This window comes from Tiliqua scincoides, chromosome 2 (genome assembly GCF_035046505.1).
Source record: "Tiliqua scincoides isolate rTilSci1 chromosome 2, rTilSci1.hap2, whole genome shotgun sequence".
NCBI classification, from domain to species: domain Eukaryota; kingdom Metazoa; phylum Chordata; class Lepidosauria; order Squamata; family Scincidae; genus Tiliqua; species Tiliqua scincoides.
This window is the reverse complement of record NC_089822.1, coordinates 126,390,145-126,404,914: the sequence shown is the minus strand read 5'-3', so window position 1 is coordinate 126,404,914 and position 14,770 is coordinate 126,390,145. Positions and strand designations below refer to the sequence as shown.

At 45.2% G+C, this 14,770-nt stretch overlaps 1 protein-coding gene across 1 annotated transcript in view; it reads left to right on the top strand.

The window, feature by feature from the left end:
• Positions 1–14,770, top strand: part of ESPL1 (extra spindle pole bodies like 1, separase) — a 39,085-nt gene that overhangs the window by 13,516 nt on the left and 10,799 nt on the right. The window contains exons 10-18 of the mRNA XM_066615942.1: positions 367–506; positions 2,127–2,261; positions 5,588–5,707; positions 7,264–7,435; positions 8,203–8,331; positions 9,955–10,111; positions 10,861–10,970; positions 12,206–13,350; positions 14,169–14,581. Coding sequence (XP_066472039.1) covers positions 367–506; positions 2,127–2,261; positions 5,588–5,707; positions 7,264–7,435; positions 8,203–8,331; positions 9,955–10,111; positions 10,861–10,970; positions 12,206–13,350; positions 14,169–14,581 — 2,521 coding nt within the window. The remainder of the gene's footprint in view (positions 1–366; positions 507–2,126; positions 2,262–5,587; positions 5,708–7,263; positions 7,436–8,202; positions 8,332–9,954; positions 10,112–10,860; positions 10,971–12,205; positions 13,351–14,168; positions 14,582–14,770) is intronic.

The following is a 14,770-nucleotide window of genomic DNA, read 5'->3' as shown; positions in this document are numbered from 1 at the left end:
GCCCTCCAAAGACAATTGCTCACATTGCCATTTATTGTGCATCCACTGTCGGAGAATGCCCTCCCCTCCCCTCTTTGCATGTATCTTATGTCATCCTTGAAAGATGGCTTTGACTCTATGTTGCTCTTTAATCAAATGCATATCTAACTGCCCCATAATGGCCCTCAAACTACTCCATGCTGCAGGGCTGTCTTTGTGTCAAGAGCAGGCAAAAGTTGCAGTTGGCTTTGGCATTTTGTGCAAATGCACTTAACAGTCACTTAACTGCAAGGAGGAAAATTTAAGAAATATGGTGGAAACTTTAAATAATGGTTGGTAATAAAATGACTGGAGAGCTGGTAAACTTTATCTGGACTCCTTTTTCAGTGCAGTCTAAGTGCTTGGACGATGCCCTTGCCTTGTGGAAGCCACTCCTGTCCCAAGGAAGGATCCCAGCTGTGCGTAGCACTGAGCAAACATCAGCGTCCCTTCACCTCATGGCAGCTCTGTACAGAATGATGGGAAAGGTAATGAGATCTCTGCATGCTGCGTGGTACAAGTCCATAAATTTTGATTGCCCTTCAGCTTCCTTGAATGTTGCTCTTTTATCTCTTGCTACCTGGATTTCTGGCATGTAATCTCTCTTGCCTCTTCATTTGGAGGGGACTGCCCTGAAAATCCTCAGAACAGTAGGATGAAAACTGCGGATAGGAACTGCATGTCGCCTTGTAAAAGTGCCCATAAAAACATCCTTCTGCCCCCACCTCAAAGTCCTGCCAGGGCCACTGAGAGCTGGGATTGGGCCGGTGGCAAGAAGCCTGATTGGGCCCCCCCTTCCTAAATTTTCCTACAAACTAGATGTTACTGTATAGTTTTGTCGCAGCCTGAGCCCTGGGATTTTGCCCTGCCCCCTCCTCAGGCCTCTGTCCTAGAGAGACAATTTACAACTGGGACAGGGAGCATGAATCATTGTCATTTTGGTGGTATCTGCCACAAACATGTCAATCCAATTCTAGCATTGCACATGAGTATGTTGGCCAAAGTGTTTCCTGAAGGACACTTTAAAGAGGATGTGATGTGCTTTGTGGGGGGGGGGGGAGAGTATTGATTCATTCTTTCCTCCCTCTAACCCCAGGGTCTCCAAACCCCGGCCCAGGGCCAGAGATGGCCTATGGCAAGCCTCTATCCAACCTGCTGCAAATCTCTGGTCTTCTGCAAGCCTCTGGCCTGCTCAACCAAATGTGACTGGAGCTTTGTTCCAGTTGCATCCAGAGGGTGTTCTGAAAGCCAGGGAGACTACACACAGCCTCCCCAGCCCTCCGAACATCTTCTAAAGGTCTAAAAATCCCCAAAACCGGAAGTGATGTTCTTGGGCCCTCTGAAGGCCTTAGGCTTTCTAAGGGTCGGGGAGGACTTCATGGCTCTTGGAACATGCTCCAGGGATTTACTGTGATGTGTTGGTTCTCAGTTATTTATTCCTGTACATTTAAGTAAGCTTCTTGTGGGGTGGGGGAATAGGAGTACGTTTGTGTACTTCATTTCTGTGGTGTGTGCTTGGAGAAACCCTGGAACTTTGAATGAATGAATGGGCTCATTTGTCTAAGTTCTGTCTCTAATGTACTTTAAAACTTATTTTTCCGACCCTTGACACTGTTCCAGATATTTGATGTGGTCCTCTGGCCAAAACGTTTGGAGACCTCTGCTCTAACCTATGTGGTGGTGGGAAGGCCAAAACTTGGGGCTATTGAAGTATGGTGGTACATGCTCTGAACTGCCCCATTACTACCCCAAAGAGGCAAGGGTAGCTAGAGGAGCACTTAGTTCTCACAGAAGAAAATGACATTGGAAAAGCACCCCTTGGTTGCATGCTGTCTCTGAAAAGGCTGCCCAATTGTCTCATTTCTCAACTTTTTTTCTTGTTATACCATTTCCTCAAATGTGTAACCCATGCTGCAGCAATGGAGAGAACCAGGCTTTCTCCTACAGGAATGTACATGAACACTTCTCGGTACTCCCCAAGAAGGCATTATTTAATCATTCTGAGCCACTGAATTCTCCAGATATCAAAAGCTGGTCATGTCTGCTCTACAGCAACATCTGGTCTTCACACCCTTATGTATTTCTATTTCCTTTCTCCTACTCTACAGCCTCTACAGGCCATGGAAACCTACTTCCTTATCACAAGACTCTCTTATGCACTTAAAGACTCTGTTGGGATGACTAACTCCTTATGCCAGATTGCCAAACTATTCCTCCTTCTGGAATGTCCCAGTTATGCAGAGGTAAGCATGAAGTAGCAGGTAACAGAATTATTTCAGTAAACCATTGTCCACCTACAGAGACTGTCTTGACATCAGAGGCTGGTTCTGTCAGACTCTGTGGCACTTAGCTTCAAAGTGCAGCCAAAGACAGCCAGACAACAGTGTATTAAGTCTTATTCTTTCTATTGATATTATTATTATTATTAAACTTTATTTATATGCCGCCCTTCTCCCCAAAGGGACCCAGGGCGGCTCACAACATATTAAAAACAGATTAAAAACATAATTTCACCACAAATAAAAACATATTAAAAACACATTAACATATACCCATAAAAACCATGGTCAGATAAAAAGTCAGATAAAAAGAGCAAAACGTAGCAAATCAGAGGAATCAGGCCTGTAAAAATACTAAAGAGATACAGAAAAGATGTTTAAAAAGGCCATGCACTCAGAAGGCTTCTTTAAACAAAAATGTCTTCAGGCCTCGCCGAAAAGTCTCAAGAGAGGGAGCCATTCTCAAGTCAAGGGGAAGGGAATTCCATAATGTTGGTGCCACTACTGAGAAGGCCTTATTTCTTGCCGCCGCCCCACGTACCTCCTTAGGCGGCGGCACTTGTAAAAAGGCCTTCTCTGATGACCTAAGAGGATGAGCCGGATTGTACGGAAGTAGGCGATCTCTGAGATACCCTGGCCCAGAGCAGTATAGGGCTTTAAAGGTCAAAACCAGCACCTTGAATTGGGCCTGGAAACGAATGGGCAGCCAATGCAGCCCCCGGAGAAGCGGGCTGACAGAGTCAAACCGCCTAGCTCCAGTGACCACACGGGCCGCCGCATTCTGCACTAATTGCAGTTTCCGAACCATCTTCAGGGGCAGCCCCACATAAAGCGCGTTACAATAATCTAACCTCAATGTCACCATGGCATGGATCACTGTGGCCAGGTCTGCCCGATCCAAGTACGGCCGCAGCTGGCGCACCAGCCGAAGCTGAGCAAAGGCCCCCCTAGCCACAGCCGCCACCTGTAAATCCAGGAGCAGCTGCGAATCCAGGTGGACCCCCAAGCTGCGGACCTGCTCCTTCAGAGGGAGTGCAACCCTATTCAGAGCAAGCCGATAGTCCAGTACCTGCATCGAGGATTTCCGAACCAGGAGAGCCTCTGTCTTATCCGGATTTAACTTCAGCTTATTAGCCCCCATCCAGATCCTCACTGCTTCCAGACAGCGCTCCAGGCCCTCAACCGCCACCCTGGAGTCTGGAGGAAAGGAGAGAGAGAGCTGGGTGTCATCAGCATATTGATGACACCCCACTCCAAACCCCCGGATGACCTCTCCCAGCGGTTTCATGTAGATATTAAATAGCATGGGGGACAGAATTGAACCCTGCGGCACCCCGCACCTCAATGGCCAGGGTGTCGAACAGGCATCCCCCAGCACCACCATCTGGGACCGACCCTCCAAGTAGGAGCGGAATCACCGCAAAACAGTGACTCCAACTCCCAACTCGGCCAATCGGCCCAGAAGGATACCATGGTCGATGGTATCGAACGCCGCCGAGAGGTCCAGCAGGACCAACAGGGACGCACTCCCCCTGTCCAGTCCCCGGCGTAGGTTGATATACGGAATAAGAAATAAGTAAAAACATACAGTGTACAGCTGTGTGCCACTTAATGATGGGGATATGTTCTCCAGTCTCCATTGTTATGTGATTAGGTTGTTAAGCAAACATTCAGCCCAATCTAGTGCCTTTGTGTAAACAGACACTCCCTGCCAGAAACTAACTGGCTGCACAAGCCACTGAAGACTGATTGCCTCTTTGCATTAAGAGCTTCTTTGCTGTGTAAACAGACACTCTGCTGTAGGCTATGGGAGTCCTGACTGCCTCATTAAGAGCCTCTTTGTGATTTGACCACCATTGTATATGACCACCACCTGTCATTAAGTGGAAGGTTAAGTGGCACACACCTGTATATGCATTAGATAAAGGAATGGCTACACATTGGTGATTCATTGGCAAAAGAGTTTGTGAACAGCATCCTTTCAGTGTGCTAGTCATTCTAGACAGCAGTGAACTGAGTCCAGTGGGACAAGTTCTGGGGTACATCTGATCAATTCCTCATCCACCAGCGAAATCCAAAGAATAGGCCTTCTTGCGGGGCTTGTATACTTTTACTGTTCTGAGTGGGAGGTGGGAGGTAGAAAGCAAAACTAAAGCAGCAAGAGGCCAGGCTTCTCCATTTAGGTTGGCATCTTAAAAACAGTGAAAGATCACTAGGAGTTGGTGATCTTTACAGTGAAAAGTTTACAATTTTTCCCCTGATACCAAACCAGTACAGAGACTTTATTAAAATATTTCTCCATTTCCAGAAAATGCTCCAGATATCTTACAATAGTCAGGTATCTTACAATAGTATAACTTAAAGCCATGTAATCAAGAAACAAAATATATTATTTTGACAAAATGAAGTCATGTCAATCATGCATTGATCAATGCATGCAACCATGCAAAGACTTTTCCAGAAAAGGTGAATTTTGACTCCGTACAATGAGGTCACTAGCAGGCAAACATGTGGATATACTTTGAGAGGGGAGCTCCACAATCTGGGTACTGCAGTCAGAAAGACCCTATCACATTTCTTAATGTGTTGCACTCTAGGTGGCGTCCGACTTTAAAGACTTGGTTTTTGAATGAAGCATCTGGACAGCCTCTTATGGAAGGAAGTTGTCCTTAAGATATCCTGGATATACAGTGAACCCTTGATTCAATGGGGGCAAGAAGTGTTGATAACAAATGCATTTAAAAGAGACATGCATGCATAACTCATTTTTAATGAAGCAGAAAATGTCCATTGTTTCCAAAGTCGGTTAAATCAAGGCTTGTTAAATTGAGGGTTCACTATTGTAGCAATATAGATGTTTCAGCTGCCCTGTGTCAAGATGGATCCATGATCCATTTAGCCCAGCACACACTAACTGGCACTCGCTGTTGATGGGCTTTCCCAGCTCTGTCACCTGAAATCCTTTTACGGAAAATGTCTGGAATTAAACCTGTGACTCTATACAAGCAAAGTGTATGCTTTGCCACTGAGCTATGATTTCTTAAGGTTCACAACCATGTTGGCTTCCACTTTAAGGACAGTTACCACCAATAGATCATTGCATCGGAGTACAAGTCTCTGAAATGTGAGAATTTCTACCAATTTTGGAGCATGCAGATGAAATCAGTTCTATGTCCCTGATGCTTGTCAACTGTCTCACGATCTTCTGCTAAAGCTGCTTGCCAAACCCTGCTGTTCTAGTGGATGTTTTGTCCCCTTAGTAATGCTGTCTGTTCTCTGTACTGTTCTAGACCACCTTAAAGGAAGCTGAAACTTGCCTACAAGATATTGACAAAAGTAATAGTTCCTGCTTGCTGACAGATCTAACACTAGCTGTGCTCCAGAGTAAGCTGTGCTTGGTCAACAACAAGGTATCTTTGGACGCGGCTGCCTTATGCATCATATCGCACTGAAATTGGTGAACAGAGGCCAAAAAACTTGGAGCTGCATTTTATGCCAAGGGGAAGAGACTCCAAAGCAATGTGAAAATGCTGTCTCCCCTCCTAAAGCGCAGGTCACTGTCTGATCACTCACAAGCATATTATGTATCTGGAACAAATATCTCATTCTTTCCTTGGTGTAATCTAGGAATGAACTGCACTAGTGAATTATCCTGGCAAGAAACTCAGTCACTCATTGTGAATGGGTTACCCACTGGTACAGGGATTTTTTTTCAACCACTGTGCTGTGGCACCTTGTGCCGCGAATGGTCCTCATGGGAGTTTGGGGGAGGGTCATTTATTAGTAGGGCCTTTGGGGGATGTGAGATCCCCACTGGCAGTGCGGTGTACCTTGTCAAACGGATGTGCCTTGACAGTTTTTGCACCTTGTCAGTGTGCCATGAAATGAAAGGTTGAAAATCACTGCTCTGGTGTTCAAGGAGCCAGTTCAGACACTACTTGGTTGCCCAACCAGTTTCATATGATGGGGGTGTGTGTGTGTGTGTGTGTGTGTGTGTGTGTGTGTGTGTGTTTGCTTGCAGTATAGGCACACCTGGCCCAGCTGCTGGGAGAACTTGGGGCATTTACCATAACTGCATGGTGGGGGGAGGATTTGTCTAAAATGCTCTTTCTACTTGTGCTGAAAACACTACTTTAAAAGTAGGTCTATCAACGTCTGTAGGAGGGCAGTTTGGACAACAGCTTCCCTGCCACTCAGAGTTGCAGAGCATGTCTGAACTGTCCTCAGAAGGGAGGGCAGAAGTTGCATGCATGTACGTCCTTTATTGTATAGAATTGGTTGGGCAATTGTATGTTCTCCAAACCAACTCAACATCTCTACACATTGCATACCTCTGTATTTCTAGTGCAGAGCTCCTGGGAATTGTATGAATGAGCTGTCCTTAGTTTTCTCTGAACGTAGAGAATTACTCCTTCTAAGGATCTGCCTAATTTGGCTCCTGGAGAGTTTGTGTTAATAAAACGGGGGGAGGGGGGAACCGTATAGGATTCTACAGTAGAAGTAGGGCAGGGGAGAAATGTGATACTTCTGAAAACTGGGTCTGTACCTTGCGATTCCATTAACTGCCTCTTTTTCATGCTCTATGCAAGTATCTCTGTTATGGGAGACAGAGTGCATTTACTACTGAACTTTACCTGGAACCTCTTGGCTTTCTACTTTTGCTAGCCCTGATCTTGAAGTTGTTTTCATGCTTTTTTAAAAAACATATTTTGGATATGTTCAAAAAGTGGTGGCAGAGTGCCAGGTCAAGCTGGACTATTCCAGTTTGAAGCCCACCCATGCATGCAACGAACTCCTTGACTTTCAGGAAAACTCTCCTGTGGTAAGCAATCAACCGAAATGTTTTTCTGCAGCGGTTACTTGTGAATAATAACTGACTCTCTCTGAAGAATGGTGTGCAGTCTTCTCCTGATAATTGCGTGTCAGTGACACTCCATTTGATCCTCTTTTGTTTTTTCATGGGCAGCCTGAAAAAGGCCTTTGTCTGCTACTAGAAATCCTACAGCACCAAGCCTTGCAAAAGCCATCTAAAGTGTGGTACCTGCTCCGAGCCAGCGCTCTTCAGTTAGCAGCAGCTTATCTTGGTCTACCTCCTGCCACCCTCCCACAGACACTCAGGCAAAAACTTTGTCTCCAAGGTAAGTATGCAACATACATGCCTCTGCTCAGTGTTAATCTGTGGTCCACCTTGCACTTAATACATCTGCCTATGAATGGAGGATTTGAAGATCTTGCAAGCCCAGGAGGGTAGCCAGGAACTTGTTGATAATGGTAATCCCTTATAGAGGAATGGCAGGATATGACATTTTTAAAAGTGCCAAATTATAAAAGTGATTGTTCTGGAGTCTCCTTTCATCCATAGGCTGGTGAGCAGCACCTGTAGTCCAAGTTGGAAGAGAGATGGCTCAATTCTTAGACAGCACTGCTTAATGGTCTGCAATTCTTGATAGTTGTAAATTGCATCCAAGTAGTCAAAATGATTGAGCCTTTGACAGACTGTTGACACTGCTTGTATGTTGTGGAAATATTGATCTACTGGGGAGCATAGTGCATTAGTCTTGTAAGGAATATTGCTGAGAATATCCAAATGCAGTGACTTTGTGTTCCCAATGAGCCCTTGAGTTTTGGGCTGAGATGAGTACTGGCAGACTTCATGATGGAGATATTGTGACTCCTAAAATTCATAGCCTAGAGGAGTATTGGGTGCATTCTAATGCACCCCAGTGGCCCAGTGTGCTTGGCTTGCTCTCCTCTCATCTGTGCATGTGCACTAGACATTTTCATAAATATCTACAGCATCATGTTGCAGATTTGCAGGGATTCCTTTCAGGAAGGATTTCCTGAAGCTGAAAGGTCTTAAACCCACAGGGCCAATATGCCATACTCTTTTTCTGCTTCCATACAGGATGGAAGACCCCCGAAACTGCTCTGAGTGATGCACACAAACTCTACCGCAGCATCCTCTTGAACTTCTCGCTGATTAGCAGTGAGATGTCTGCTAAAGAAGTTCTAGAGCTACAGTTCGTCGATTACGGTAAAACATGAGTACTGTCCCCTAGTACAGTGTGCCCATTCCTGCTGTTCCTAAGATCCTTTGTCCTTCACATCTTCTTGTATTGGAGCACAAAGATACATAGCTGGAAACTTGCTTCCATGTGCTGGTTCCAATAAACCACCATTTTGGTTGAGGTCTTAAGATGAAATTTTGTGCCTCATCCCATCCCACCTTTCAAAACCTTTGACTCTGCCATTCGCCATGCTGTTTGTTATGCAGTTAAAAACAACCCACAATTTGCTAGTCCTCACCTATTATGGTACTCTAGTAGCTCAAGCAATAAGGCTTTTAAAGAAAAGAACTTGTTCATCTTTTAACCCTTTTTGGAGGGGAGGGTGCATAATGGTAAAATTATTGGTTATACAACCCACAATTTTGTAATCAAAATGCACTCGGCTACATAATTTGCCTGCTTTCCTTTTTTCCTCTTTCTTAAACCTTTTCTGCCCAACATTGCATATATGCAACGGACCAAATGTACACATGTGGGATAGGCAGAAATGGGTTAAACATTATCCTAGTGTAGCATCCAGTTTCCTTGCTCTGGAGGAAAGAAAACTGACTGCTTTTGCTTGTCATTATGACTGCAATGGTAGGTTTGAAAACACATAGGCAGTAACTGGTTAAGAGGTGGCTGAAGGAGGCTTTTGGTTGGTCAGGGCAAAAGCTCATCACCCTATCCTATAATTAGCAGAACAAATATGGAAACGTGGACAAATGTCTGCACAACTTATAAAGGGTGCTGTGTTCTTGCTTGGTTAAGGCACCAACTCAGCCTACTCCTACATTAAGTTAGTGTATTAGAGTTGGGAGTGGGACTCATGCTTCAGTGATGTCTTGAGCAAGATTGATAATGGCTGCAAGCTGAAACAGTTTGCTCTCTTGCCTTTAACAATAGGCAGTGGCAAACCTGAAGCATGCATTCCCATATCAGATGCCACTGATGCAAATTCACAGCAAAATCAATCAATCCCTGTAATCCAGGGATGATCCAACTGATAACCCATAGGCTCCAAAGCAAGCCTGTCTAGCCCTAAATTTGAATTGTGCTAGTAATTATAGTACAGTTTCTCAGCTGTAATTATAAGGAAAAGAAGCAATCGCTTCTGTTCCTAAGGAATGTTTGTTCATTCACCATCTTGCAGACCTTCTGAAAAGGTCAAGAACCATGGCTGACCTCTTGAAGGGATCTTCCAGTAAGTTCACTTGTTGCTCAGCCCCTTCCAGTGGATGATCCCAGGATCTAGACTGAGGCACGTGATACGGTCGCTTTGCTTAAACTTAATGGGTCTGGTTAGTACCTAGATGAGAGACTACCTGGGAACATATGATGATTTATCATAGAAGAAAGGCATGGTGTAAATGTAACTTCCATCAGACTGCATCTGCTCCATATTTAATTGCAAGAAAAGCCACCTGTATTATACAACATCATATGTGAGCACACCAGGTCATGCCAGACTGATACTAGAGAATATTAGCTCCCTAGGAATTTAGCATGCTGAAGTGTGACAAGTCTTGGGCAAGGTGACTGCATGGAAGTTTCAGCTCTCATACCTAACTGTCCACTCCCTCAAAAAAAAAAATCTGTTTCCTTCTCAGGTGATAATCTGGTGCAGAAGTGGCAGGTACTGGCTGACATGTTTGTCTGTTCTGAGAGTTTTGTCTCCCTCCTTGGCAAAATAGAGACTGTAAGTGAAGCTAAAGCTTTCTGCCTAGAAGCTCTCAAGCTCTCCATGAAGCTACAGTCAATTCGATGGTAAGATGAACAGTTATCGTTATAACACATCTGTCTTCTGCGGGTGGAAACACAGGAAAGGAAGTGGCAAGAACTGGAGTCCAAGTGGTTCTCGGTGTGCTCCTTGTCAAATGTATCAACCCAAGAATGCTGGTTGTAGACTCTGCTTATTTGTGAATCAAGTCTGCTGAACTTGCCATGGCAATGTTGGCCCTGAAGGCAAGGCAATAAGACTACACGCTGAATGAACTCACTGTTAATTGGAGGGTGGGGAGGGCACAAACTACACTTGATGTTGTACCAAGCATGCCAAGGCTATTTTATCTTTAATCTGTACCCATGGGAAAGGGAGTGGGAGAGAGATCTGCACTGGGACTACAGCAGGGACAAAGTGTTGTAATTCCAGTCTGGACTGGGAGGCTCATGCACATGAGGCTTCCAGAAGGAAATAGCCCTGATGACAGTTGTGTAGTGTTTGACCCCAGCTCTTCTGATGCAGTACTGCATGTTAGGTTGTGGTGCGGGAACTGGTTAGCTGATGCCTCTTGCACATCAAATGTTGCAAAACCGATCTTGGATGCTTTTCAACCCTACTATTGTGTCCTTTTCAAAACTGTCAAATCAAATGTCTATTTTTAGACCACATTTCTAGTTAAGGAAACATGCTTTAAAACCTGACACTGCATTTAATTTGGAATGATTTTCAGAGAAGTGCAGGCTGCTTTCCTGCTGCTGAGGCTCCTCTAAGTGTTCCTGTTCTCTCCTCTCAGGTGTGCTCGCTTCTTGGTCTTGAAGAGTGAACTGGAGCTTAAGCGCAGCGATCTGGAACTGTGTCGCTCAGATCTTGAGCAGGTCTTGTTTCTCCTTGAATCGGGCACTGGTGAGCCATCACTTTACAACATCATACTCAAAGGCAGCAAGTTAAACTTAGTATGCCGAGGAGTTTGGAGCACAGCAGTTGAAAATCACTGAAGAACTCTTCTGGGTTCTGTGACCCTGTTCTTAGGGTATTTGTCTGTAGTAACAAGTTGCCTCTGCCTGCTCGAAGGAGCTGGCAGAGGAAGGAGAACAGAAAATTCATTACTACAGACAGTTGCCCTGGAAACAGAGCCACAGAACCAGGAAGAGTCTCCTGGAAGTGACATCATAAGAGATGAATACCATAGAGGTCAGTGTGCCATGAGAAGAAAAACATTGGAACGGCTGCTCTAGGAATTAATCTCTCATTGCAAGGAGAGGCAAACCTCAGTTGCTGCTTCCTGATAGAAATCAACCTGTTCATTACTTTTGCCTGAGAGGGTGGCAGTCTCTTGAGAGGGCAGGCATGAGTTGGACTGACATAGATTTGGCAGGAGAATTTATACAAGTTAAAGATTACTGCATGTATCATAACAGTTCTAGGAAGGACAAACAAGGATTGATTGTGGGAATTGATAGACTCTTCACAATGGGAAAGCAAAAGTAAGCTGTACAGGGCAATAAAACCTCATCCAACAGCTAAATGCCCCTTTTAGCTTCCAAAACATTTCCAGTTAGTCTCCACAGTTAGTGGTATTGGCATCATAATTCTCATAATGCCAAATTTGGAGCATCCATGGCTCAGTGTTAACCCATTTTTGCCTGGCCCACAGATGCACACATTGGTCCCTGTTGTGTATATGCTTTTAAAGTGCATACTCTTCAAGCTGAAGGCTTCCAGTTTAATCACTGGGGGGGGGGGGAATTCCAAAGAGCTCAGTCCTATAGGCAGTGCTAAGCTAGATGGATCAATGCATTGATAAGTCAGCTTCCCCTGTTCATGTACACTTACACCCAAGGAAGGCAATCCAACTCTAAGCATAATTTGTTTGGTTCCACAGTGCAGGTAGAAAGCCAGTAAACCAAGCATGTGAGTGTAGGTTCTTAAACCACTGATATGAATACGTGTTGGATTTTGTTAGCAAAATGTGTGTACAAGCTTAGTATTAATGTGTTTGGAGTCTGAGCAGCACAGATCTGTGGAAGGTCCTGAAGTGGTGAGAACTTGGGAATTCACATAAGCCTGGAGTAGGGTTGCTGCTAAGTTTGATAACCAGACATGCATGCTAAACCAGCCACTCTCTCTTCTGCTTCCAGTTTTTGAAACAAAACCAGAACAAAACGATGTAACAATCAAGCCCAGGAAAGGTGGAGCTAAGGGCAAGAAGCCTCGAGATCTGGGCTCAGAGCCTCTGGAAGAGGAGCAGCCTTTCTTGAGAGAAGTCTCCCTTGAGTTTGTTGACACAGTCTCCATGCAAAAGGAGAACCCTCTGACCACTTCACCAGTGCTGAAGCCAAGGCTGAAGAAGCGCCCCAGCTTCTTGACTCACCCAGAAACATGCAATTGTTCAGTGTGCTCTGATGTGGTTCTTTCAGCCATCTGCCCCTACTGGTTGTTCATCTCTGCAGAAGACGAGCTGGCCCTCGGAAACAGAGTAGAAGGGCTGCATCTCCTTGAGGTCAGTCTGAAACGGTGTGCTGTTGTGACCCTGCGCCTCTCTAGCATGATGGCATGTGTTTCTCAAGGCAATGCTAAGAGGGCAGTGGTTCGGCACCAGCCTGTAGTTGGACTTCTTGATGATCTGGTGGCCCATATCTATGTGGCTCTGGCAAGACAAAGCATGAACACCAGTCAACCGGAGAAGAAACTGTGGAAATTTCTGGAGGCTGGCTTGGTGTTGCTGTCTTCCAAGGGACCTCAAATGGCTGCAACTGAATACCAAAGGGCTAGCCTGCTGCTTACCAAAGCTATAGCTACTATCTCTGGGTTAGCTTCCAAGCATGATGCTTGCATGGCAAATGTCTTTTCTAGCACCTGGTTCTGGAAGACACCATTAGTTCTCCATGAGAACCAAGAAAACAAGCTGCCAGCGGAAGAGAAGATGCTCAATACACCTGCTACGCTGCCCCTAAAAAGTAAAACCCAGGGGCAGTCGGGACCTAACCGGAAAGCAAAACCTAAGAAAATCCAAGGGACCAAGCCTTTGCCCGAGAGTGACTCCAGTGATCCATTTGCCCTTGTTGATTCTGATTCAGAACTTCCTCCAGTTAAGATACTGACAGAACACTTCACCCCAATGCAGAAAACTCGTAGGACTGCCAAGCCAACCCAGTCTTTTGCTGCCAAGCCAACACTCGCTCCCAAGACTTCATTTGTAGTCTTTGAGGAATCTTCTCCAAGGCTGAAGGCTGAACTTCCAAAGGCTCCCAAAGTGTCCAAGAGAACAAAGTCTCGACTTAAGGTAACAGGCTATTGTAGTGAGCAGCGAAGAGCCCAATACGATCATGAGATGGCTTTGTGCATAGTTGGATAATAGTCCTCCTTAGACAATGGGGCTGTAGCTCGATAGCAGAGCACATACAAAAGTTTCCGAGTTCCATTTCTAGCATCTCCAAGTAGAGTTGGGGAAGGTCTCCTGCCTAAGAGCCACTTCATGTCATTTAAGGCAATGCAGAAGTAGAGGGCCAATTGACTATATCATTGTGATGGTCATGTGCTGTTGGGGTTATGCTTGTTCTGTATATAGAGGTTGTACTTGGCCGGTGCTTGCTGGTAAGAGGATAAAACAAATTCATAGAGGCTGAGTTTATGATCAGCTGTCTACTAGCAGCCAGCACCCCCCCCCCCCCAAAAAAAACCCCTCTTGTTTTTTATCTCTAATATACTACAAATCAGCTCCATTAGTTAAACCAAATTCTGGTATCATGAGATGTTAAATGCTTTCTCAAGACAGTTCACAGCTTACTAAATGTCTTTTATGCCCCTGCCTCGTCCTTTTTGTAAATTTTAGAACCCAATCCTATGCATGTCAAATCAAATGTAAGTCCTATTATAGTCAATGGGGCTTACTACCAGGAAAGTGTAGATAGGATTGTAGCCTAAAGCCCCAAATGCTGTAGTCTGTTTTCTCAAAGCATTGTTCCAAACCTTTGTCCATCTTGGTTTCCCTTTTCCCCATCTGTTACCTCTTCATTTAGGTTTCCTCTGCACTATGTTCCCTGTAGAGATAATTTGCTTTTACCTCAAATGTTTTGAGCCACCAAATATCTGTCTTCACAGGCCCACTTCAGTGACAACAGTGACCTTGAAGATCCTCCAGAAACTAAACAGGAAGCCAAGTTACCTGCCGCCAAAGAGCTCTCCTCTACCACCCACAAACCAGGGCGGAAGGCAGTCTCCAGCAGAAAGCAATCCAATATGACCCATGCTAAAATGGAGGCATGTGGTGCTAGCTCTTCAGATGACTGCTCCCAAATTGCAGATGCTAAACCCCGCCGTGGAAGGCCATGCAGCAAGAGAGCTGCCAGGCAAGGAAAGCAGCAAGAAGACATTCTGAAAGTTTCTTGTGAGGAGAAGACTCTTAAAACAGAGAGTGAAGAGGAAAAGGAGGTTCTGAGGACCATTGAAGAAGGGCTTGAGGACAGCTTTGAGCTCTTCCGGTGCTCTGATGAGGAAGAAGCGGTTGAAGGTAGGTTTGTCTGCTTGCGAAATCTAGTAGTGGCAAGCAGAAACCTAGGAATGAGCTGGCTGATGAGGCTATATTGGGGGCAGATAGTTAGTTTGGGTATGTGTGTGGGGGGAAGGGGGTTGTACATTTGCAAGAGAAGCTTTGAAATGAGGGGTGTAAAGAATAGGCTCTTGCTTGATGAGAAGAAGCTCAG